Here is a 27,163-nt window from a genome sequence, read left to right on the forward strand (position 1 = left end):
TACAGGAACTGGTGTGTCTAAAACCTGAGAACTTCTCAAATAACTGCAGTGACGTACGTCTCCTCAACCACGTACTGAAAGCAGAAAGAGGGTTCAACATTCAGGCTGAGATGGAGAAAACCCAATAAATCAAAATGTAGGGCTGAGAGTTTCTCCTCCCCTTGCATCGTTGCCATCTTGTAAACTGATAATTTAAATTGGCGCTCACAAAAACAATGACCTAAAGCACCCGTTTGGGATGGGACAGCAGGGCAGATGCTCTACGAAGTCTGCGGAGAAAGGTAACGGAGCAACTGATGCCTCCTCTGTTACAACCCTGACCGTCCCATCCCGGTTACCATCAGCCCTGCAGAACATCTGTATGGGACAGCGTACGTCACGTCAGAATCCCCTGTACCCTCTGTCAGTAACACCAGAGACCGATTTCTGACAACCGACAGGTGGTGCAGACCAACTGCAAGGCTCCGCATCCTCTCCTCACCCTCCCTTTGCTTTACCACTGCTTAAAACCAAAGGTAAACCCTTGTGGCATTTGACAGCTTTGGCACCAAGTGTAAGTGTCAACTGCTTTAAAAACATCATTTATTTCTAAAACGCCACTCTTTGTCCTGAGAAGTGTCTGGTCCAAGTGCAGCCTCCACGTCAGCCTGAAGAAAGGAGGCCAAACTGTAGAAACCACAGCACTCTATTTAATTATGAACCACAGGGCTTAACGAAGAACGGCAAATTGCACAGCGAAAACCCATTTTCCATGATGGAGAATTCTTTAGGGCGATCCTCCTCCACACCAAAGAACTCACACTCGCTGCAATTGTCAGTTTAAATACAACCCTCCTCCTCCACAAACTACAGGTTTTCTGCTTTGGTATGGCTTTATTTTTTTTTTCCCAAGATAAAATGGCCATTATTTGACATAACTCACACAGAGGTACAAATCCTTTAACTGGAGCAGAGCAGAACTCTGAGCTCAGGTATGTCAGAAGCAAGTAACCAACAGCAAGATCCATCTGTATTGCAGAAATGGTTACACAGCTTTCAGAGGAAATTTTTCCTTTAACATGATTTATTTTATTTTATTTTATTTCTGTATTCTCCCTTTCTGCACTGACTTTCACAGGGCACCATTTCAAAATATGCCAGGGAGTGAGGAGTGGACAAAGTCTGGATGTAGAGTGCCAAGAGGAGCGTGGTCTCCGTGGGAGTCATTGCAGGCCCAGGAGAACCAGCACTGATGAAAGACAGGAACAACTGGTCAGCATGGGGATTGGAAACGAAGGAAAACCTGGAGTGCTGACTTAAAACCAGCAGCTGAAGCTTTGTGAACATACTGCCAAGGAGTTAGGCCTATAAGAGGAGGAATAAACCAAAAATAATTTGTAGGTGGGGAAAAGAAAGAGAAGCCCACCAAAAAAAACCCAAAGAGAAATTGTGAGAAGAAGCAGGAGTGCACGACATAGCAAACAGTGAGACTTCCCAGTAAGGTTTAATTGGCAGTCTTAGCGGTGAAGGAGAGGAGATACGGTGTGGTAAGCCTTGAGTTTGGTCAAGAGACTGCAGACCAAGATCAAAAATGGAAGGAGAGATCCTTCACACTGGCAGGTGTGGACCAACTCCATGGCGTGTCAGCAGCAGCGTCTGAGGTTGAGAAGAGACGGGAAACGGGGCGGTAGCTGGAAAGGAAGGTGTGGATGTAACTGTGGTTTTGAGCTGTGGATGTCCATAAGGATTCCAGGGGAAAGGATGTGTCAGCATTGTGAAGGGAGAATACGGACAGGCTGGTTGCAGCCTCATAATCCACTCTAATTCTTTCCCAGCTCTTTTCCAAGATGCCACCCAGTCTTCCCAAAATTGTACACTGCCATAGCAAACTGCAGTGACTGAACTTTCTCCTAGCAGCTGAGACGTTTACTTCTAGAAACACGGCAGAGAAAGACTTCTGTCCTTTAAATAAATCCCAGTCCTTCAAAACAAAAAAAAACCAAACCAAAACCAACCCAACCCCTGCAAGAACTGAAGTTATACTTGATAGTTATCCAGTTTACAAGAAAATCTTTTATTTAGCAACCCAGACCGTTCCCCATTTCTCCTCCTCCCTCCCCAGTACGTGCATGTTCTCAGAAACGTAGCTGCGGGAAGGAATTGATTTCGTCTCCAGGCCCGTTTCTTTTGATTAAGCCGTTATCTTGTGCCCGTCAGCAACAGCTCCTCCTGATACGAGTGCGACTGCTTGTCGAGTTGTTACGTGTCCCAGGGCTAGCAACCCTGTGGGGAAGGAAAATATTTCTCACTTTTGTTACCACGTTTGTTCAGGAGACAGCAAAACCCTTCCTTTATGTCATAACTCAAGGACCAATGTGCATCGAGCAGGTTGGTTTCCGAGATGTAAACTTTTACAAATAAGATAAATGGTCAGTGCGTTGCACCATGAATTAGCGAGGGCAGTGCCACTGGGTGACAAAGACACCACTGGAAAAGGGATTTCCCAGCACCCCGTTCAGCAAAAAGCCAATCCCCTTCTCAGTCACTTTCAGGTGAGATGGTGGCAGAGGCTCAGAGCAGCCTACGGGAGCTGCGGTGCAGGTGAAAATGGGTCGGTGTCAACTGAGGAGCTTCTGCTGGAAAGCGTTCCAGCTGTAAGCCACCAACGCTACAAGTTAAACCACGTTCCTCCTTTCTTCCAGCAGCATCTAGCAACGGCATGTTATGGCAAGATACTTGCCTGATATTTTCATTCTCTTCACAATTCCGGTACTTGTAGCAACTGTGGTGACATGCACTAAGAGAAGATGGGACGATCCTGAGTTGCAGCTCTTCCCTCCCGTGCAACCACCCAGTGCTTAGCACTCCCTATGAACCTGACCGTGGCTTTGCACAGCCGTTCAATGTGTTTGACTTGTCTTTACTGCTTTTGACTGCGGACCTTTCTTCATCAGTTGTGGATCTAAAAGGCTTCGTGACATTTTTTGTGACATTCCTAAAAAAGAGCATGTGCAACTATGCAAGAGGTATCAGTGTAAAGCGTGTCAGACAATATCGACTTACTGAATTATTCCGGAAAATATTAATCAGCACTCTTTAATAAAAATACATATCAATAATCAACATTTAAATTTAAGCTTTCCTTTAATCACTTCCTGTAATTTAAGTAAAAGTTGAGTGAGAAAAGTAGCTTTGAGTTTATTTTGTTTATATTAAAATGGAAAAATACTTATTACCATCTGACTCAAAACTAAGGGTTTCAGGCTTCTATATTGTGCAACTTGAACCCTGAAGAAGTTTTTGACATTTCAGTTTCATTCAGTACTAAGGCTGAACACGGCTATACTCATTTTGGCCCCTTTGGTAAAAGAATTCAATTTCAAACTTCTAGAAATTCAAGTTGGACACTCAAGATTCATTGATGGAGAATTTGTCCTACTTAAAGTAGGCTAAATCTGACTTTGTTTGAGCATGAAATTCTTATAAGGAAAAAATAAATTACCCAGAAGTACAATGTCTTGTGCAATGGAGTTATGATTTACTTAATATTTGGCATTATGATAGCTTACACATTTTTTTTTTTAAAATAAGATCTAAATTCCTTGCTTTATAAGAAACACACTTTGTCTTGATTGATTGCTGTCACAGGAAAGAAGTAGAAAACTTCCAATGCCTCTTGCAGCAAGCAGTGTCCAACCTCCTGCTCTGATGACCTGACCTGCACTTGCTCACACCTTCCATGGCTTGCAGCAGCTGTGCTACATAACCTTTTAGAATTTTTTCCTGAGAGACAGAGGCTGTTTTTAAGTGAAGGGATGTAGTAACCACAACAAGGCCAACTGAAGCAACTCGCCGTATCTGCAACGTGGAACAACACGTACAGACAGAGGTGGTTTAGGACAGCTACGTTTTAGTCTTCTGGTACAAAGGATCTAGTCCTTCTCCACCAAGTGCAGAGGGAGAGCACCGCTTTGGGGCAAGTCCATGTCAATATCCCTCTCTGGGTTCAGGTTCCCTTCTCCAGGCCGCTCCTCACGCTCAGTCCTTCCGCTTTCCCCGTGGCATGAGCCTTCCAACCAGCTGCACTTCACCCACTTCCATAAGGGAGAGAATAGAGAAGAGCGTGCTTTGTTAAAGCCTTCATATTTTCCTAGGTTGATGTCTACAGATCGCACTTTATCTGGCAGCAGCTGAATTTTTCCTTTGAGAGTCAGAAGACACACACTCCTTTTATGCTCTATCTTAATTAGGCAGAAAGCAATGGAAATCCAATGTTCCACACTGAAAAATAGCTATAATTGTAACTCTGTTTGATGTAAAAAGTTTTAGTTTTTCATCTTTGTAAGATTTTTAAAAAAATTCTGGAGGAGAGGGTCTTCATTGAAAATTTGCAATAGCAGTTTTGGCGGGGGATGGGGAGATGAGCTGTCTTTAATAGAAGCAGCTGCACAGTAGTCTGGAAATTAGCCCAGTTGGGAGGAAAAAGTTTGCCCTCAAAAGAGAAGCAGGCTTCAGAAATGGAAAGAAGTTTGTGCCTGGCTGTCAGCAAGACTCTGCAGCCGCACAAGGAGAGGAGGCTCGGGTGGAAGCTGCCCCTTTCCTGGGAGACACGGATCCCTGGGGAGAGGGCTGCAAAGGTTTTATTGCGTTTTGTGTGGCGGGGGCATGATCTAACACCCGTGAGAGACATAATTTTTCCTTTTTCTCCTTCACTTTGTGCTCTTGGGTGATCATCTCAGAACGAAGTACTCGAGCATCATGTAGTGCGTTTGCCGGCAGGTCCAACAGCTCCTTCTCTTGCGGGCACAGCCTGTGCTCTTCAGACCCACACTAGCAAACATACCGTATGCAGCCCGCTTACCTACGTTCTCATTATTCCACCGTTGTTTTAACTGTGATAGAGAAAACGTGAGGCTTATTCCACTTGGATTTAAAACACTAAGTCACAATACAGTAGCTTCAAGATGAAATTCACTGCTATTATAAAAAACACTTAGTTGTTCCTTACTACAAAGATAAACCACTGTAAAAACAGGGCAGGCAAGCTCTGTTCTGTGAGTTACCAGCAGAAATGTAAGTAGAACCTCTCGGACAATTGGCCTCGGGGGATCCTGACTGCTCTGACACCTGCTGTAAGTGTGGACCCCAACTAAGGTACTAATTTTTCACTGGACCCAAATAAAGTTATTAAATTTTATTTTCTGAGAGCAGAAAGAGTTTCATGATCACGAGATGCATTATTCTTCTGTGACTGTATACAAATGGACAAGTTGCTTAGGACTAACAGCAGGCAAATCTAACAGGTTAGAAACTGGTTTCAGAACCAATCTGGACATGGAAGATACGCTGAAATATCTGCAGTGTAAGGTAGGATGGATTCTCTACAGAGGCCTCGCACGCCAAGCAGAGCAGACAAACAGCAAATAATGAAAATGTGATTTTAAAATGTTCTGTTGTGGCAGGAGAATCTTATTTAATCAACATCTATTTGTAGTCTCACCTCTGTGTGCTATATTTCCAGTGAGATCAACTCTGAATGACCAAGGCATTAAAAGTAGTTTTTCTCCCCCTGCCCCCTCCACCTACATGTTTAGAGGTTTAAAATACTGAAATCCTGCACACAGGAATGTGGTGGTTTCATTCACTTGTCCTTCACACCACCCATGTGAAAACGACAGCGTCGGATGTCAAAGAAAGAGGCTTCCTCATACCTAGTAGAGAGATGCTTGAAACTGTGTTTAATGCAGTAAATGTGTATAACTAAGTTGGACATTACCACCAAAGCAAACATTTGAAATTGAGTACAGAAAAAAAAACACAACGGGAAATTGCACGCAGACCGATGGGCAACATCAAGAAGGTACAAGGCTTGCAGCGTATCAAAGAACCCTGCAAAACTGACAACTGGCAACAAACATTCGTGCGCTATCAAGTTGGAATTTTGGCTTTTTTGAAACAAAATAGGCTCATCAGTGATTCTGACTTCATCAATAGTATGTTGCTCTTCGGGCAGCATACAGTGAAAAGGTGGTTACACAAGCTTCGCAAATAAATTACTGTAAAGTTGTGATGTAACAAGAGCATATTTAGGTCTAAGACTTCCTGCAGAACAGTAATTTCATTGGCATCCTTTCAAACGTACAAACAGAAAGATCAAAATAACCATCACGTCATAAACCGGCTATCAACGCACCTGTAAAACAAACATCCGGGACGGCCTTTCATGAGCAATGCCACTAACATAGAATTCTTTAGACAAATATATATGCATCTGCTTGCAAAGTATTTCTAAATAGTCTTTTCAAAAAGTATTGTTAGAGTAGTGCAATATAACTGTATCAGCAATTGCAACCAATGAGAGGTAACCCCGAGAGGACCGCAGCAACAACTCCCCTGAGGATGCAGCCCCGCCGTCCTCCCTTGGGCAAAAATCCCCTTTACTGTCACCGGGAGCTACGACCAGGAGCTGCCCACAGGTAGTCCCTCAGGAATGAAGTCTCTGCTCACTACGCGGGGAGCTGAGCATGGAAGTCTACATGCAGCTATCAGAATATATCCCCAAGTACTCGTTATGCAGTGGCCACTAAGACATTTGAAATGTAAACGTTTCTTGTCTATGATGTTCCATGTAACGTATAAAATAATGTGGTTTCCATGCAGTAGGGCACAATCGTATCAGAAGAACCGATGACATTATTAGCCAAGGAAATAAAACCAGTGTATCAGTTTTACTACAACCACTTTTCTTCCTCTACACTGTATTTCACATTGGTAACAGGCAATGTGTTATATCATAAAGCCTACTAATATGATCTCGTGATTTGAAAGCAAAAACGTTTTCTGCAAGATCTCCATATTAAAATAGTTATGTGCACAGAAGGTGTTCATAGCACGACACCCAAAGCAATATGGAGTTGGTTTGATAGTGTTTCCATTACAGCAGAACTATGAACTTCATTCACTGGACTATGCACTACAAATGAAGATTACTGGTACATATAGAAAAATCAGATATAGGCAATCAGTTACAAACCTGGCAGTACTTTGAGACAGAGATTTTTAGGTCATATAATGGAATGATAAACCAGCAGGAACTTCTTTTGGGAGCTCCAGAAAGAGATTTGCACTTGGTGTTTCTCATTATCTTATAAGCAGCCCTACTGCACAGGAAAACGTTGCACCAGGAGTTAACATCAGGGTCTGAAATTCAAAAAAATCTGCTAAAACGTAAGTGCAGTAGGCTCCACTACATTGTATTTCTCTTGAAATGTATAAAACATAGAAAATTGTAATGATGACTTACTGGATAAAAATATTAATGCTCACAAATAAAATCTGACAGAATTTTTGAGTCAGATTTAAATTCACATCTTTTGTAGATTTCGTCGGCATGATTTGAGTATTTCAGGCATCTCTGACCATCAAGTAGCCATGCATATGTACCATTTGAGATTGATTCCCTTCATGTTTTATGCTGTTTCTAACAAGGGTTTCGAACGGCAACACCCTTATGTGAAACCTTCGTCAAATGTCTTTAGAGTGCGAAATATATCTTCAATGAGAAATGCTTTTTTACACTATGTACAAAATCTCCCCCTTAGATAAAAAGGCAAAATAATTAAAAAGCTTAGAGAAAGGAAATGCTGCTTAGGCTGTAGGCTTTTTCTTTTATCTTCTGCCGGCAGTTGCTATTCTCCTCAACATGTGAAGCTGGCTAGCAAGGATGGTTTTTCTTCCTCTTGCTCGGGCTGTGGCTGGAATCTTGTTTCAGTTCATGGTACTGCACCTATTTAAACACAGAGTTCAGAGAGAAACCCGTCAGGTGGTGCTTGCTGGAAAGAGAAAGATTTATCTTTTTTTTTTTCCCAGGGAAAAAAAAAAAGAAAGAAAAATATCCCCATGCAAGCTACATGGGATCTGCGGCTGTGACTCAGCTATAGAATGACAAGTCTAGAGTGAGAAGGAACAACAGCATTAGGAAAATCCTACTAGGAAGCAATATGGTGTGCTGCCGTCAAGTTTAAGAAAGTTACTTCTGCATTCTACCTGAGAGAATGTAGTTCTAACAGAGAATGAACATTACCCTCTTTCATGAACTGGACGAATATTGTTCGCAATGTTTCTGAAAAAGTAACTTATTTCCAATGGCCTACCACAGAGGGGGTCAGATTCAGAGTGGGTCCATGCACCCAAACCTCCTACTTATACCAGCTCTGAACTGAAACTGCTAACTAGAAATATGGAAAGTACATAATCTCTGTGATGCTGGAGGAGATTTATGTGCCTGACATTATCTTAATACTTGCGCCTTCTCAAGAGATTGTGTACTGCATTACAACAGCTTGTAATTCATAACCAGCTTATTTTTAAAGGAGTTTATGAGCACTTTTTACTGGTTGCCCCTACCAATCCTCAAAGGCACAACCAAGGCAGCAGTTGCTTTCTCATTGGAAAAAGGTCCAGCAGCCTCCTGAAAGCTCATGGACTATCCCCAGCTTCGGTTTGCAATTTCTTTGTGCCAAAGAATATAACATTGAGTCACAATCAAATTAACTACCATAAGGACACATTAAAAAAATATACACACCACTTGCACGTCTGAAGGAACTCTGGATAGGAAGTCAAGCAGCTCATTGTTATCAATTGCGTACGGGCTTCGAAGCTTCTTCGTAAATTTATTGATGCCTGCAGAAGTGAAAGTTCAAATGTTACTATTATCATTTAAAAAATTTACATATATATGTTTGGCAAAGTTCTAAAAAAGATTTTTAGGCTCCATTTCAAAGTCCAACAGCACTGAACTGATGAATGAATGAATTGTAATCTCAGGCTCTAAAAGTCAGGATCCCTCTGCTTCAAAATGTAAAAGTTCCAGGGACATTTTCAAATTCCCCCAATACTTTTTTTTTTTTTTTAAAGCTACCACAAACTGTGGTTATTATGTGGAGGTTGCAAAAAAGACGAGGAATCAAGTGTACTCCATGTCTGTTCCAGAGAGGATGAGCAGTAACGGGCTTAATTGCAGGACAGAAGACTCAGGTTAGACACAGAAAAAGCAATTTCAGTGCTCAGGATGGTGAAGTTCACGGGAAACCGTGAAGCCTGCACCACGCAAAGGCTTTAGGAAGTTCACACAAAGCTCTGTCTGGGAATGACAGACCTAGGTGATCCGGCGGCAGCGCAGAGAAGGGCTGCGATGTCTCCCTTAGACACCATGGTCTTATGATGCCTATTGACAATTAGCGCTCAGAAGCACCGAGAAAATCCTCCCCAAAGTAAGCAGAAAGTAGGGTTTTAAATAGGATTTCCTCATCATTACATACAGGCTCAGATTCACACCCTTTTCACAGGAGAACCTTGTGCGTGGGCTTTGGGAACGCGTGTCTAAGACACGGCCGGGAATGGTACAAACGGCACAGAATCTCACGCGAGCGGGAGAAAGCCAGGACAGCATTGAAAACGTGCAGTTCTGTGCACTTTATCAAGGCTGCGTCAGAGATTAGATAATAGAGTTTATCTTCCACAAAGCCTTTGGTGCAGTGACTGTTGAGAAAGAGTGTCTGAGATTCAAACATCTTTGTTTAAGAGGACACTTTGCATCAGCGAGTGACTGAGAAATTCAATGTCTACACCATGGCAAATTGCATGTGACCACTGGACCACGCATAGGTGAATTCAGGAGTTGATCCAGTCTCAAAGAAAAGAACCGACCACCCCATAAAAGTAAATGCACGAGTAAGTCATGATCAAGGCTCAAAGAAAGAGCTGAGCAGGTGAGATGGGGCACTACAGGAGAAGCGAAACACAACAAGGGGATTAGGGCAAGGTGGACGAATGGGATGAAGAAATGGACACAGACGAGGGAGGGTAGAAACACACAACATTGGGAAAAACAGGCATGTGTTTGGAACGCTGCATTTTATGAAGGGACAGATCCCCAAAGCTACACGCAGCACGACATGGCTCTGCGTGAGCATGTTTCACCCCGAAGAGGCCTGGTCTCCTGGCACAATGCAGGAGAAATAATTCCCTAACGCAGGAATTTCCATACCCTTGCTGAGCAAGGAGCCACCTAAACTGAAATACAGGAGAGAAATGTGGAGCTGAAAGCTCCAGTTAACAAAGAGCTTGCAGTCGTACCGAGAGAGACTAGCTAAACCAGGGACAGGGAGGGAAAGAGAGCAGGGCGCATTTGCAATGATTTGTGCTGATGTTATCCATCTGCGGTTGGACTCCAGCCTGGGAGCCGAGGCTCTGCCTTTCCTGAAACAGAGGAATTTCTGGGGGAGTGCAACCCCTCCCTCCTCGGGTACCGCGGGGATGCGTGTCAGGAGCTTCTCAAACAACAGTGGTGACTCTACAGTTGTCTGAGACTTTGAGGGGTATTATCATCTCAGGTTCTTGCACGACACCAAGGGGATGTATGAAAGCAAGTGTACAAGATGTCAGACCTGTCTGAAAGACAACAGCAAAAGGACACAGACCAAGTGCTTCCAACATCTGTAACAAGATGTGTGTGCTAGGAAGATGTGTGTGCTAGGAAGAAGGACATTTTGGGAACAAAGTGTCTGGGTTTCACGCAAGCCATACAGGGTATGTGGGCAATAAATGAATTTATGAGACAGGAAATGACAATAAGCCCACATGCTTGCTTTGCTTAGTTCCATAAAAATTTTTTGTTCAAATCCTCCTTACTGGTTCCTCTCCACTTCATATATTCTGATCCATTTTTTTTGTAGACTCTGTAAGAAGTACAGAAGGGTTTGGGTGGGAAGGGAGTGTTAAAGCCCACCCAGTCCAACCCCCCTGCCAGGAGCAGGGACATCTCCAACCGGATCAGGTTGCTCAGAGCCCCGGCCAACCTGGCCTGGAACGTTTCCAGGGATGGGGCATCCACCGCCTCTCCGGGCAACCCGGGCCAGTGCTCCACCACCCTCAGTGTAAAAAATGTCTTCCTAATGTCTAATCTGAAGTTGCCTCCCTCTGTTTTAAAACCATCACCCCCCGTCCTGTCACAGCAGGCCCTGCTGAAGAGTCTCTCCCCACCTTTCCCGCAGCCCCCTTTGGGCACTGGGAGCCGCTCTCAGGTCTCCCCGGAGCCTCCTCTTCTCCAGGCTGAGCAGCCCCAGCTCTCCCAGCCTGGCTGCACAGGAGAGGTGCTAATACTGACTGATATATAACAATACAGGCTCTGGAGTCCGTTCAATGATTTTATATTGTCTCTTGAGTTCAGGAGTTTTTACAAAGGCATGTTTATTATTCCTTTCCTCAGAAAGAAAATCTGCCATGGATTTAATAGAGACAGCGCTCTTCAGAGATCTGCAGTATGGAACAAGGGTACAGCTGCTATGCTGGTGGTGTGAGATGTCTAAAAAATGTGCAAAGAAAACTTGGAGCATTATTTACAGCAGATGTGGTAATGGAGCTGTTTAAAAAGAATAAATATAAGGACAAGGAGTGAGAGCTTGGATCAATCACAATTCCATCCCCCTGTCCCCCCGCTCCGTTTCTGTTCCTTATCAACCAGTCCAATTACACACACACACACCTTTCTGTTGCACTAAAGGTGACCCTTTAAACCATTCTCTTGTTGCTAGGTTTACATACGCGCTCAGAAGATGAAGTACTGCAGCAATAAAGGCATATTGTCCTAAATGCACTACACGGATTGAAACGCCTCTGTTTGTCTGTAAGTGGTGGAAATAAATCAGAGCAATATCTGGACAAAGCCACATTTTGATATATGGAGAATCCTCACGGCTACATGTTTATAGTATGATGAAGTCTAGAATGCCAGCCGAGAAAAATGCATTTTGCAGGTGGGCCTAAATCTTTACGCCGTTGTGATTTTTAACTAACCTGTCTGTCTCCATCACGGGGCAGCTTCACGACCATAAATACAGAAAAGTACTGACAATGTAAGTCATCCCTTAAAAACCTGTTTCTTTTTCTAAGTGACACAGATAGTTAAAAAAGGCTTCACTTACCCCAGACAAGGACAATGTATCTCAGTGGAATGAAATACAGGATGACGGTGAACACGGAGAGGGCGACAATCGCCAGCCAGCTCAGGAACGGGACAGTCCAGTTGAATGTACTGGAAGGAAAAATAACAAAAGTCAGAACTGTGGTCACCCAACAGAGCTAATAAAAGAACAAAAGACTGGGCAGGGCAAGGGGAGCAGTGACAGTTTCCATCCATGAGAGCAAACTGAAACTACAAAAGAACGCAAGGATGCTGGACGTCAGGGCGAGGGCTGGGGAAAAAAAATAAAAAGGAGAAAAAGGATGGACGGGGGGAAAAAAGGAGAGAGTGGCATAAGATTAAGTACATTGCAGGAAAAGCAAAAAAAATTCCTTTATTATTCCAGATAAAATAAAATCAAACAAAGATTATTTCTTTATGGATAAAGGAAGAGATCTTCGGGAATCCCACGAGAGTTTCATCAGCTTTCCAAAAAAGCCCCGGACCAAAGGATCCTTAATAAGGGTCCCAAACTCTACACTGTGACTAAAAACTGCTGATCACCCCGTTTTGCAGAGGCTGGGGTGTGGGCAGAAAGGAAGTGAGAGCTCACGAGTCCCGAAACAGCCGTACTGGGGCTCTCCAATCTCCGTGTGCAGGGGAGAGACTGGCCAGATGGACCACTTACACATACGTCCCACGGGAACGCTGGTTCAAGGGCGCTCGGCTCGGCGGGATTGTTCTGTGAAGGCACCACCATGTCAAAGGTGTTGCTTGACATTTATCCAGAAGGAAAATGTGACTTTGGATCTAAAACAGCCTGATGATACTCTTTAAAGAATTACCACCAGCTACATGCCCAATCAGCGTGATCACATTATTTTGGCTTCTCTGGCTGAATAGCTGCAATTAGCTGAATTGCTAGCCATATTTTTCCTAATGAGCTCTGGCTTCCTGTGTTTATTTGTCTTCTTTTCTCCCTGGCAATTTTGACATGTCTCCAGCGCGAACATGATGTCAGCGGCACTTGGTGTGGGATCACTCCCGTTCTCCTCAGGGGACACCTGCTCTTTTCCCCCCTCTTCCGCAGGCATTTGGGATGAACAGAAGGTTGAGGGTCTGCTCCCGCTCCCGTGACTCGGCTCTGCGCAGCGGATCGCAGACACGCCATGTGCGGGAACGCTGGCTCCGCGCTCAGCAAACCTCCGTATGCGCCGCCTGAGCACAGCGCTCCGTACAGGTTTCCCATTATAGTTTTGGGAACAAATTGTGAAGATTTACAGGAAGATTGGGTCTCACTCCAGTTAGAAAATTCTGTTGCTCTCATCTGGTATACAGGAGAGCAAACCCCACTTCCAAAATGCACAACTAGAAAAACTTCAACACCAAAACAACTTCCACGAACAGCCTTTTGATGAAAGCCTTCTTTCAGACAGCGTTTGATTTTTGGTTTTTTTTTGGAAAACGTGTGCAATGCCATGTGCTTCCACCTGCCTCTCCCACTGGGAACACAGCCTGCTGGGAAGTGTCCCCACGGGAATCCTTCCCAGGCTTTCCCACCAGGGACTTTGCTTTTAAACACAGAAATTGCAACCTCCTCTTCATCCTGGTTCTGATACGCCTGCCATGGCTGATGGACTGTTTTTTTTATTTTTTTTTTAAAAAAAAAGGCAGAACAGCATGATAGACGATCCTCCTGTTTCCTGCAGGTTGACCTCCACCCAATGCATCCGTTTCCTAAAATCCACTTCCAAATGTCAGTCAGTGCTTATTTTGGGGCTGAACCCCCTGCACAGGCTACAGTCTCACAGGTCACAGAATGGCTGGGGATGGACGGGACCGTTAAAGCCCACCCAGTCCAACCCCCCTGCAAGGGGCAGGGACATCTCCAACCAGATCAGGCTGCAAACACTTCCAGCAACTGAACACATGTGTATCCTTAAAATCTGAAACCCCTACACAGCTCTGCTTATTTCCTTTATTAAAGCTGCATTTTTTAAATTATTACTTTTAAATAACTGTTAGAGCTCACAGTGAGAGTCTGTTTTACTTCAAAGCCTTAGTTCTGATTTTTTCCCCAATTAATATATTTCTAAATTCCAAAATTAATATGACAGGATTTTCATTCACTGAAGGCCTCCACAAAGCAAAGTAAATATAGATGAGTTTCCACAATGGACCATCCAAAATTAGAGTCCCCCGCAAAAAAAAAAAAAAAAAAAAAAGTCTAACACTTTGTACCTCAGCTTGGAAAAAATACGAACAGCATCAGAGAGCAATCTAGCACCTACGTCAGCACTTACTTCTTGATTCTTTCTGCAAAGGAAGCCACTTCATCAAGGATGTTCTGGAAACTGACAAACACCTCCTGGATGGCATAAAGTCTATTCATAAATCCTTTTTTTTCACTGTCCTAAAGAAAAGAATAGAAGCAGTTGAATAAAGGAATTTCTGACTGTAGGAAAAGGACCGCGTGTCTGCCAGTTAATTCTCAAAAGCGCACGTTACCCATTCATCTACAAGTAATGGGTAAAACCTGGCAACCAGAAACCAATTTCTCCTCCTTTCAGCAGTGCACACGGACAGTAAGTGTGCTTTAGTGTACACAACAAGCACCACACAGCTCAATGTTGTTGCATTGGTTTCTAAATATCTGTTTCCGTAGGTCACCTCTCTGGTTTATAAACACGCAGAAGATGCCAGCCCCCTGTGTCGGCTCTTAGCGCTCTTTCAAGTGGTGAGAGCCAAAAGGTGGAAGAAGGGCAGTTTGTCAAAATGCTCGTGCTTGCTCTGAGGTAGGCACCAGGAAGACAAACATTTCTCGTGGGCAGCGAGAAACCAGAAACACCTCAGCGCCCGTGGCGACGATCCCCCCCGGCCCCAACATGTATTTACGCTGTCAGATGTAACCGTGCCCCCATCCTCATCATTTCCACCCTTCTGCTCAGCCAGCGAGCGCATGCACGCTCTCGCTCTCGTTTTTCCTTACTAATCCTAAAGTGCTGCTGCACACGGACTGCACGGGAGATGTCACCCCAACTGCCGTTGCAAGATGACGGGTGCAGCCCCAAAAGCATATAAGATACCAGCCGTGGACAAAATGAAAGATGCAGGGGAGGTGTCATTGTAGGAAATAATTTCATTACCTCCTCACTTACTCAGGTTTCTATAGACTATTGGGCTGTTACTCACAAAGTTGTCTATTTACGGTAACGTAAAAGTTTAACCACAATTTCGTTTTTGTTAAATTTATCAGAATTCTTTGTACCCCTAAAAATGCATGAGTTTGTTCAAAAACAGAGTGACTATTTGTCCCTCAAAAGCAGGAACCACCCTCATTAAGACATTTTCTGGGGTCTCTGATAGATTTTCCAAGAAGAACCCAACAAGGTGCTGTGGGTACACCAACGCACTCCATGGACATTCCTCAACTGGGCCTCCTCCCGCTATGACGACCTGTTCTTTTTTCCCCCAAAAGCTTTCTGTCTCTAAAACCCAGACAGGCTGCAGCATCACATCCACACAGAGCCAACAGCACACTCCAAAAAACACTGTCTTAGATGGGATTAAAATGAAGCATCATCATGGAAAAAAACGGTAATTTCTCTTCATTTTTCCCCAGGCTGCACGTAAGTCAGACGGTTATGCTCAACATTTCCAACAGACTGATGCCATATTACCCCGTGTAGTTTGAACGTGATTAGTGTTTTCTCAAAATAATAAATGGAAATAAAATTATTTCAAGATTAGAAAAATATTTGATTTAAAAAGTCGTTCGATGTTTTGCCAGCACAAACCACACAACAAAACAGTCTCTGTAATCCACTCCAAAGTCCAGTACCTAAGAAATCAGCATGCGTTGCGTTGCATTTTTCTTTTCTTCTCCTGATGCTCAATTAGCAGATAGTGCACTGGTTCACTTATTTTGTTGTCACTTTTGCTGTCTTAATAAACCAGACTGGATGAGGAAAACACCATTTAACATTTAATCATCTGAAGTTCTGCCACTATGTTTTCAAGATTTCTTCTGAAGATGTTGAAAGTATTTAGCTACAGAACACAGATTGTCTAAAAACAGACAATCATGAGAGAGATGACAGACAGAGATCGCAAAGCTACCTCCAGTGACTGAGGGCAATTTAAAAAAAACAAATGCCTTGGAGACAGCAGAACCACCAGTTTCTCAGGCGACGTGGAAGAGCTTACGTTCTCATTTAAGACCAATAATTATTCATAAAACAAAGAACCAATTTTGTTTTTTTGAGGATGACCATAACCACCATCACTGACAGCAGCTACACCCAGTGCTGCACAGCAACATCGAGCCACTTGTGAAGTTATTTCCTTAATATTTATTGCACTCCTGAAGCCTCAGCAGCGACAGCAGCATTGTCCCCAGGTACACAGCCTCTGCGGAGGTGCAGCACATATCCCAGCGCGTTTCATTTGTCATGAGGAAAGCATCACCACCTGCTCTGTTCCCTACGTAGAACACATACTTCCAGTACTGGAGATACACAAAAATAATCCGTTTTCTCGCACAGCAGAAGTGAACAATAAGCCATACAGAAATCACAGGTACTTTTCTGCTTTTCAAGTGCATATATGCTTTGCCTCTTCAGCTGCAGATCCTCCCCTCTCTGTAAAATTAACCAAATTTATAATTAATTAACTTGTGTAAGAAAAGAATTAGGTCACTGTAACAAAACCAGCACCCCTTGTGACATCTCCAGAACTCCACTGGGATTATGTTCAGAGGTCCTGTCGTACTTCAGCCCTGATCAGGACCAGACTACGCAGTCTCTCTCTCACTCCCCCCACCCTCCGAGAGAACAGGGAGAGAAAATATGAGGAAAAACGGCTCGAGGTTTGAGATAAGGACAGGGAGAAATCCTTAAAGTTACCGTCACGGGCAAAACAGACTCGACTTGGGGAAAACTATTCATTTATTACTACAAACAGCAGGATAATGAGACAGAGAACAAGATAACCTCCCTCCACCCCTCCGTCTTCCCACGCACGGGGCTGCAATGCTGTGGTAGACCTTACCTTGGAGGTTGATGAGATAGACCCATTAGCCCTTTACTGTCAGGATTCATTAGTACCTCCCAGGGAAGACATTATCTCTACTACCTTCCCCTCCCTGAGCGGCACAGGGGGGAAGAGGGAATGGGGGTTGCGGTCAGTTCATCATACGTTGTTTCACGCCGCTGCTTCATGGTTGGGGGAAGAACTCCTCACATTCCTCCCCTGCTCTGTTGTGGGGTCCCACCCCTACGCCACAGTCCTTCGTGAAACTGCTCTGGCGTGGGTCATCTCTTCCACGGGGTGCAGTCCCTCCAGAACAGCTGTCCCAGCGGGCCCTCCACAGGCCACAGCCTCCTTCAGGCATCCGCCTGCCCTGGCATGGGGTCCTTCACGGCCTCCAAGTGGATCTCCTCTCCTCCATGGACCTCCACGGGCTTCAAGTGGATCTCTGCTCCTCCATGGACCTCCATGGGCTGCAGGGGGACAACCTGCTCCACCATGGTTGTCACCACAGGCTGCAGGGGAATCTTGGCCAGGAGCCGCATTACTCCTCCCCCTCCTTCTGAACTGACCTTGGCGTCTGCAGCCGTTCCTCACAACAGGCTGGTAGATGTCTCTCAGGATCTTTTTTTACATCTTATTCACTTCTCATCTCCTTTTCACTTGTTGCAGCCAGGCTGGACCGAGTTGGGCCCAGTCGGCTGCCTGGCGAGAGGCCAGAGGGTGAGGCCTGCAAGGCCCATGAGGCTCGCGCCTCCCCCTCTGCGCCTCTGCGCCCGCTCAGCTGCTTCACATCTTCTCTTCTCTCTCTTTTTTTTTCTGTTTTCCCATTCTTAAATACATTATCGCAGAGGTGTTATCACGGGACATTCTGCTACCAATTGGCTCGGCCTTGGCCAGCAGCGGGTCCGCCCTAGGCCCGGCCGAGTCCACTGAACAAAGGGGAGCGACTTCTAGCAGTTTCCTACAGAAGCTACCACCTTAGGCCCCCCCCTACTAAACAAAACCACGACAGGTCCTCAGGCTGTTTCTCTTTACAAATACTTAACAAGACAAACTTGTACCTTTTTTTTTGAAAATACATGTGTTTGTTTGAAATCATTCCCCTAAAAAACCCCACAAAAATTCCGAAGACAGAAAGAGACAGAGAAAGAATTGCTACTTCCACCCCCCTGCACCTTCTGAGCTTAAAGAAAATTTGTGGACATACTTCGAGGCCGGAACAGACAAAACAGCACAGGAAAGAGGAGGCACTCAGGAGGACCAGGGTTCGGCTTTGCTTAAACTAATTCCACATGCCCCACAACTATTAGCTGTTTTTTATTTCCTGCTCCAAAGATTTGCGGAGAAAATAATCTGGGCTTGTGAAACGCTACACTTATTTTCTTCCAGCTAGACGCTGTGTTAGCAAACACAACACGCGAGCCACCGTGAGCAAACCAAGGCTCTTCACAACCCCTTTTCCAAACACCGCTGGTGTTTCCTTCCCAACGAAAGTCGGGCTGTGACTGGAACCAATTTCGTCATTTGTATGGCCACAATTGCCAAGTTTCTGGAAACAATTGCCGTTTAAATAGCAGATAAAATTTATTGTACAAAGCTAACAACAGCTTTATTACTGTTTAATTTCCGTGATTTGTTTGTTTGCAGTAGGCTTAAGGCACCTGAAAAGCAAGGTGTTTGCGAGGGGATGGGTTTAAGCCCAAACTGCGAAAGCGAAGTCAAACTGATGTTGATAGTCTGACTTCAATTTTCAAAAGGGAACAACCCAAAATAAAGACCGAGACCACGTCCTCCTCCTCCTTCACGGGAAATATTGTAGGTTACAGATTGGAATCATGCTTGGCCAGTACATACTTCACTCTTGTATACTGATTTTCAGCCGTAACCGTATTTCACATTTGGTGAAACCAAAGCAAACAAAGTAAATGACTGGCTCTAAACTGTGTGGAGCTAATTAGCACGAAACCTTGAATACAACCCATGTTCTCTGAGTCTCTATTCAGCGGACTATGCTTCCAATCCCATGATAAAACACAGTGATGTAGGAAAGGATTGTATCTCCAACCCCAAACCTCTCTCTTCGCTAGTGCATTTACAAAACAAACATTTCAAAACACAGGGAAAGCAGGAGAAATAAATAAGCCAGACCCAAAAGTAAACTTGGGTAAAGTTAATGGAGTTAAGCCAGCAAAAAAAAAAAAAAAAAAAAAAATTCCTCAAAAGCAAACCAAAGAGCTCCAAGTGAAAGGAGATGTTTTTAGTACAGAGAATAAAGCTCTGAATATTTGATGGTGGAAAACTGTCCTATTAATAACTGCTAAGTCAGAAAGAAAAGCACAGATCATAAAAACAAAAATCATAGGAGAGTTCAAGAATAGAAGTAAATTTTGAAATTTTCAGGAGATGCTGTCTGGGAAAGACAGAGGCTCCAGAGGGATCGTCCAAAAACACCCCTCATTTCCTGATAGAGCAATGATAGAGCTCCTCTGTACAAACCAGAGCGACTGAGACAAAGCCAGACCAACTTGTGCCAGGCACAGAGAGAGCAAGAGGTTCACCTGGTGCGCTGTAAGTGCTACGGTCCTGTCCCTTGGCCACCAGAAGATGCACGTTCTCTTCTTTGCTGGACTACCTGTGTCCACAAAAGCACAGCCCCGCAGCTATCGGTGAGGAACCCCTCTCATCACCCCTTGACCTTCAGTAACAAACCCATAAATCTTTATTAATTGAACAGAAGAATACTACTTCCATAAGGAAACGCTGCAGATTATTTCAACCAATAACTGGTCTCCGAAGCAGAGCCCATCCATAGGCCGCAGCTCGAGTCTCAGCCACGCACGGGGCTGCAATGCCGTGGTAGACCTTACCTTGGAGGTTGATGAGATAGACCCATTAGCCCTTTACTGTCAGGATTCATTAGTACCTCCCAGGGAGGACATGCAGGCACCAACTGTTGAATACTGTCCTACGGTCTGGCTGCTGCTCAAAAACCTGTCACGAGGGATTAATGGCCTCAGCAATTACCTCCCAGACTCTAACCTCTGCTTTCTGGGAAGGTCACTGAGAAGAAGATAGTAACACACAACTATTTCAGGTCTGGAGGCTTTTGATCTCCTCCAGGTCTACTGAATCTCTATCAAAAGGCTTCAGATGTAGTGATGGACAGATGGGTAAGTCATTATTTTATCACTTTTCTCAGTGAAACAGAAAGAGGTCAGACAACCATGATGATACTGTTACACTGAAGCTGATTGTGGAATTGCGATCATGAGGTAAAGCTGGATGGTCTACAGGAGCTGGAAATGTGCATGGGGTGACCAGAATCTGGCCTCCTCCACTACAACTGTAATGAACTGAGAGCGCCAGGTTGTTTTAACTGCTCTTCCCTCTCGAAGGCTGCCACTTGTGGAGTATTATAATCAGTCGGTCTTGCTACTTCTAAAACTGAAAAAATACCAGAAGACTCTTGAAGGCATTACAATCCTTCAGTGGGACCATAACGATGTAGAAGTTTCCACGCTTCCAGCCAGCCATCTCGTAACTCTTCAGACTTTTACTTATTCTAAAGACTGACGGACAGCACGCCAGGCAGACAGGTATGTTCTCCCCTTGGCATCGACAAAAGAGAAGGCCAGGCTGGTACTCGTACCATCCTGAAAAGAAATGGTGGGAGCAGGCTTGCCAAATGGAAACCAGGCTGAGGATCTCTACAGTATGGAGAAAACCACATATTTATTAAAAGAGTAGGGTTTTACAGAGAGAAATGGCACTTGTGGTCATGATTATCAAAGAAAGAAGCAATAAAACCTTATTGTCTAGTCAGCATTCTGTATTTAAAACAGCAGAAGGCAGGCAAATAGAAACCACACAAACATGTGGACGAAAACACTGAAGATTCACTGTTTATGAAGACACCACGCCTGTGAGCATGAATATTACAACAATCTGTTCTTCCTCAAACAGCCACTGAGAGTTGATAAAGATCATTTTGAACCTTCTGTGACTTTCTGGCACTACCACCCATATGACGAATGAAGACTTTTTCATGTGTGATGAACTGCCGCAGTGCTAGAACATAAGTATGAAATGGCAAACAAAAAAAGTCAAGAGCTACAGTAATAATTCAAGGGAAAGAGATGATACTGCAAGCTTCCTACAAAGTGGAGAAATAACACTTAAATGGCAATTCTTATGTAAATTCTTATTAAATGGAGACTTTTTTTGCCAATGCCTTTTGTTTTCTCTTTCTCCCTACTATGTGCCGCAGTACTGCCCAATACCATTTAAATCTGTTTCTTCCTGACATCTCCTTCACTGCACATTTTCATACTGTAAAGATAACACTCCAAATACGATACAGAAAAACAAACGCAGCAGGGCCAGTTAACAGAGTGACATGCCATTTCACTGAAGGGCCATCTAGCGAGGGGAAAGAAAAACTTAAATCTTCCTTCCATGGCACCTTTTTGGCTAACTCTAAACCTTTACGAGGTGCTCATTTCATAAACCAGCCAAACAAATACGTTACTTGAAAAAGGTGGAGCCTGTTCACAGTGATACGTTGAGGAGCAAAAAGTCAACAATGGCAAATAATGCTGTGCCTTTCTTGACGTCATTTTGGAAGGAAATTTAAAGAATTAAGGCATTGTGGGGTTAAGCACTGGGGTTCTGAGAATCCACCACGTGTGTTTGCATTGTGTTCAAATTTGAAAAACCTGAATTTTTTCTCTTGGCTGCCTCTTTTTCTTCCGTTCACCCTATTCTACTATACTTAAACAGGGGAAAAGATAATTTCTTTTTTTTTTTATGCAAGGCAGAGCTATACTGGACTTTCACAGTGATTTCATTAATGTTCCTCCTGTATCCTGCCACATCAACGTCCTGAGGTTCTACTAACGGACAAACTCCAACCACGGTTTTATAGTTGGATTTGTAAATTCCGGTGCCTCTAACTGCACTTACGCTCTATCTACGCTGAACGCAAAACTGCGGTTAATGTGTCCATTACAGCAACTCTTCATGTTCCCTGATAAAAATGTGAGGGATGGCAAATTTAAAAGTTAAATCTGAAAGCTCTAATAATCTTAAAAAGTGAAGGAAAGAGCCTTCTAGTTTTACTGGAAAAAAGTTATTTTAAGTAAGAACAGCTCTGCTATGGAAGAGCCTGGAAGAATGGTGGGGTGGAAACAAGCCACACCAGCTAGTACAAAAAATCTGCATTCAGGTTGGGGTGAGAGAAACAGAGAAACCAGAAAGGGAATGCTGAAGCACTGTGCTTAGCAAAACACCTGAATTTTTGAGATGCTTATCTAAATCACACCCACACATTTTTGTTGGCCACTCGTTATCAACAAAGGCTTCATCAAAATAACGCAGTGCTCTGTTTTGAGAGCTGGAACTAGCCTCAACATTTATCTTTCATCAAATGTCCATACAGCTGCCAGTGACGGACAGGAAAGGACGTTTATGGAGTTCTTGGAGCTACAGTCATTCGGAACTTCAGCTGCGGTTCTGAAATACAGGGCTTGAATGCAGCCGATGTCAACGCTAATTCAATGTTTTAGTGCGTGTAGAACATAGTTTTCATTCTCTCCATGCTAAGATTATGATAATGATCAACATGCTCTTGGGCAGAGGACAACGACTGACTATTCAAGCTCACCTCCATACAGAGCTAGGACACTGTCCTGGTTTCAGCAGGGATGGAGTTAATTTTTTCTTCTCAGTAGCCGGTGTGTTTTGGATTTCGTGTGTGAAGAACGTTGATAAAAACACTCTGATGATATGAGTTGTTGTTAATGAGACCAAGGACACTGTCTGGCTTTCCAAGCCTCGTTAAGGTCTCGTTAACATGTAGATGCGGGAAGCTGGGCGAAAGACAGACGGAATAATTGATCCAAACTGGCCAAAGAGAGTATTCCATGCCATAAACGTCATGCTCAGTATATAAGCGGGGGTTGCCCATGGGAGGGGGCATTCTTTTTTGGCATTCTTGTCGGGTATCTGTTCGGGCACCCTTGGCATCCTTTTCTTCTCTCTTGCTTGCTGGCATCGTTCCCTCTCCCTTGCTGGCTTGCTCTCCCCGCTTTGCTTGCTGCTCGGTGTTGTTCCTGTGATCGCTGCTCAGGATGGGCTGCGTCGGTCATTCGGACATCGGGTGGTGAGAAATTGTACATTGTTCATTTTGTATATTTTGCAGATATTAATAACCTTATATCCTGTTAGCTTTGTAGTTTTTAGTATTTTTAGCAAACTGTTTTTATCTCAACCCATGAGTTTTCCGTTCTTCCCAATTTCTCTCCCCCGTCCCACTGGGTAGGGGAAGGGTGAGCGAGAAACTGTGTGGTGATCCGCGCTAAACCACCACAGACACCATCTCCGCGCTAAAGCATCCATTGAGATTTACATTACTGTCTCTAGAAGTTTCCCAGGCCTGTGTTGACAGGATTATGACCTTGTAATTATTATGTAAGTCGTTCACCTAACCAAACAGAGATAATGATTTTATACTAACTTATCGGCCAGAACTGGCAAGCCAAGCTGTAACTGCTTCCATGGCCAAAAGACCTGTGCCTGCAATGCAGGACTAGAGGTCTTCAAAGCTGTCACCACCACTTCATGGACTGCCGCCACAAGAGCCAACACAAGGAGTCAAATACTGATCTAAAAGACAATTTAGTGCTCCAGCCTTAGACTTCTCTTTTAGAATTCTTACGAACGGCTCTCCAGAAGTGTTCTCCTCAGGAGGAGGAACGTGGTCCTCCTCTGTCCTCCTCAGGTACCCTACCCTGGGTCAGACACCTAAACTGGGGCTTGGTGACATAAGTCTCCCTCCCTCCTTTGACGACCATGCTAAAATACCCAGCTCCTTTGTAAGAGGCGCTACTGCTGTGACGTTTCTCTCTCACACTCACCACTACTAACAATATGTTTGGATCAAACACATACAAAACCAATTTCGTATTTCAAAATCCATGTGATTGTGCCTTGGACTGCTGACATCATTCACTGACAGAAATCAAAAGGGATTTCTTCCCCTCAAACTTCCATACCCAAAGAGGCACACATGGTTTTAATACTTAATTGACTGGGCCTGGTCAAACAGATCACTGAGGAGACTACAGAAATGCCTGTACCACTGGTATTTGCTGGCCAAACTGGGCTGTTTTGGAACAGTCAACCCAAACTTTTTGGCTGTTTTGGATTACTCCATAGCAAGTCGCTATGAAAAAAGGCAAAAAAACCCCCCCATTTTCTTGGGAACACAATTGGTAAAGACTAACTGTTCACGGAGATAACAGAGCCCAGATAGTTTACACCAGTCGAAGATCAAGCCCTAAAATCTGAAACACTTGGTGGCTGTCAAGCGCTCAATGACTAGACAAAACTCCTCTCTTAGGGAACATGACCTGGAAAAGAAAAACATGCGGCCCTAGGCTCAGCTAAGCCAGCAAGTGTAGGTTAGCTGAAATACTCCGCTCCAAACACAAACCTATAGCAATGAAGATGAAAACAGTCAATGCCAGATCTGGGTGACATTCTTTCTATGAGCTGAATGTGTAAATAAAATAATCTTGGAAGCAGTTTGGGACTGAAGTTCAAACTAATGAACAAGATGATGGTCAAAAAGAACCATGAGCACACAAAACCAAAGAGCACAATACTATGATCATGTCACTAGTTCTGCTACTTCAGGTCAGAAGAAATCCTGTGATGTCTAGAGCAGGAAAGACTACGTAATGTTCCAAAGACAATGCATACATAAGTACACATTTCAAACAGCAGCTACAGTTATTCAAGGAATCTATCAAATATTAATAAACTGAAGGAAGAAAGAAAGCAAGCCTTTCAAAACTCCTTTTTTTACATAATTCCCTTGGATAAACATTCAAGCTGTGCTTTTGGAAAATGATGCAGCGTAGAGAAATATTTTGACTCTTGAGGCAAAACAATATACAAAGGAAGAAAGAAGCAGCACCTAGAAAATAACCCTGCAAATATTCCGGGGGTAGAGTGGTGAGAAGTAATGAGCGAACCAAGAATGATGGAGTCCCTTTAGAGAAAATCCAGAGCAGAGCCTCAAAAGGCTCCACTGCTGATTTTCTCTATATGCTTATTTCGCTGAAATGGGGGGGAAAAATCCCCTTTCTTTGTTTATTAGGAAGTACGGAGCATTTGGAAAAGATTGAGAGCTGAGTGAGCCATCTAGTGAAGATGGGGTGGGTCTACGAATATGGACAATCACGATGAAGGGTAATTTGGAACAATGTTATTTTAATGTCTAACCACTACAATACTGTTCTACATTCACCTTAAGTTGCTTCAGCACGCTAATGTCTTAGAAGGGAAAAAGCACACACTGAGTCTGGGCCCAGTAAATGATGCTCTGACTGAGACCTTTGTGCGAAGTGTCCATGTTCTGGCATTGCCCTGCAGTCTACAGAAAGAGCAGCTCAAAGGCAAGTATTTACACAAATGTCTATTTGTTTTTTTGTTGGTTGTTTTTTTTTTTTTTTTCAGAAAACAAACGTGTAGCTACAGCAAAACTTTGACTGTGTCCTGTATGTATATACCTGTTACTTAACAATAAAAGATCTTGTAGAAAAACCTATCAGCTTGTCTTCAGTCACCTTAAGTGAATGTACTTTTGAGAAATGAATAATGAAACGTGCTTAATTGAACTGATCATGAATAGAGACGCTTTAGAAGGAAAAAGGAAAGTAAAGTGTTGTTAAAATTAAATACAAAATCTGGATGATTAATGTAATGTTGGCATGACAGATGAAAAAATAAATTGTAGGAAACAGGAAAGTGCTGTTCCTCAGGCAGTGCTACCTTCATCATAGAGCACTCATGACATAGAAATACACTGGATCACAGATGACACTATTTATACTAAATCCTGCTACCAAATTACAAAAAAAAAAAAACAACACCTGTGATACCTAATTTACAGAATATGAAAAATATGCATTCAACGGAATTTATCTGTCCTCTTAAAGAAACAAATTGAAAAAGTACTCTAACCATTCGCCATACCATGTGCATTTCCCATTTAACTTTTTTCCTCACTGTCTCACTTCGTGCACTGCCTACTTAAAAACTCTGAAGTATCAAGATCCACAGACATACGAATGCTGGAGGAGGAGGGCTGGGAAACCCGTGGGGAATAATGGTCCTGACAGCAAACTAACACATAGCTGCCGTTTAACAATTCAGAATGGGTATTTTGGCGTTAATAAATAAACGAATGAGACTGACTCTAGAATGAGCCAAAGGGGCACCCAACAGCATTTAGGCTGGAAAGCTGCAGAAAGAGTTGGCGTTCAATGTATGACACACCCATGCTGGAAGCAGAGTTATTTTCAGGAGAGAAAACAGGGAATTGTAAAGAGGATTGGAGAGCATCTGTCCTTTCCTTAATCCCCGATTCTTTCCTGACATTTTCACAAATGGCAGAGACCCACGTTGGAAGACATGAGCTTCAAACGTTTGCTGGCACCAGCTGTCCACAGATGCATGAGCGCCGTGCCACTTCCTGCTTCCCCAACTGTGCCACTGCCACCTAACCGAGGGTGCTGTGTAGGGCATGATCTCCAGCGAGGCGCAGTCTATTCAGATTAACCTGCTTTATTCCCATAGGCCTTTTCAACAGTGAAAACAAATTATGCCTCCATACAAAAAAAAAAAAAAAAGTGTTTGTCACAAAACTTCAAACCCATTGCTTATTTTAGTGACACTCAGAAAAGCAACAAACACCAGCCACAGTGCAAGAATTTCACAACAGCTCTCTTCTTCAACTATCAGCCAACAGTATTTGTATTATTTATCGCCTAGCAAATAAAGTTTAAAGGCTGTTCAGCCTTGGTTGCAAACTCGGTACCCACTTGCAGCCCAGCAACAGCAGGGAATAAAGTTGCCATCGCAAAATGTCCTTTCTCTCGCGTGTGTCTGCTTTCTGCGGGTTTCATTATTTCTCCTGGATCTGCACATGTTGTCATATCCAGGGCACAGCGACGCGAAGTAGACAGGGAGAAGGGCTGTGAAATTTTTACCACCATTGAAAAAACTGGCTGGGAGGCGATACCGTATTCAACCTTTTTCCAAAGAAAACGCAGAGGAGAGCAGGTGCCGTTCCTCTAGAAAAGCCGCGCTATTCCAGCCTGGCAGGTTGAGATTAAGCACACA

At 43.7% G+C, this 27,163-nt stretch overlaps 1 protein-coding gene across 1 annotated transcript in view; it reads right to left on the reverse strand.

Annotated features, from left to right (window-relative positions):
• Window positions 1-5,694: 5,694 nt before the first annotated feature.
• The window catches only part of MCTP1 (multiple C2 and transmembrane domain containing 1), a 257,037-nt gene continuing 235,568 nt past the window's right edge, over window positions 5,695-27,163 (reverse strand). Inside the window, exons 18-21 of the mRNA XM_086770666.1 lie at window positions 14,248-14,357; window positions 11,967-12,076; window positions 8,567-8,664; window positions 5,695-7,765 (exon numbers count right to left, since the gene is read on the reverse strand). Of these exons, the coding sequence (XP_086626792.1) occupies window positions 7,694-7,765; window positions 8,567-8,664; window positions 11,967-12,076; window positions 14,248-14,357 (390 nt within the window). The 3' untranslated portion in view covers window positions 5,695-7,693. The remainder of the gene's footprint in view (window positions 7,766-8,566; window positions 8,665-11,966; window positions 12,077-14,247; window positions 14,358-27,163) is intronic.

Source organism: Chlamydotis macqueenii, chromosome Z (assembly GCF_036417535.1).
Source record: "Chlamydotis macqueenii isolate bChlMac1 chromosome Z, bChlMac1.mat, whole genome shotgun sequence".
Classification (NCBI taxonomy): Eukaryota; Metazoa; Chordata; class Aves; order Otidiformes; family Otididae; genus Chlamydotis; species Chlamydotis macqueenii.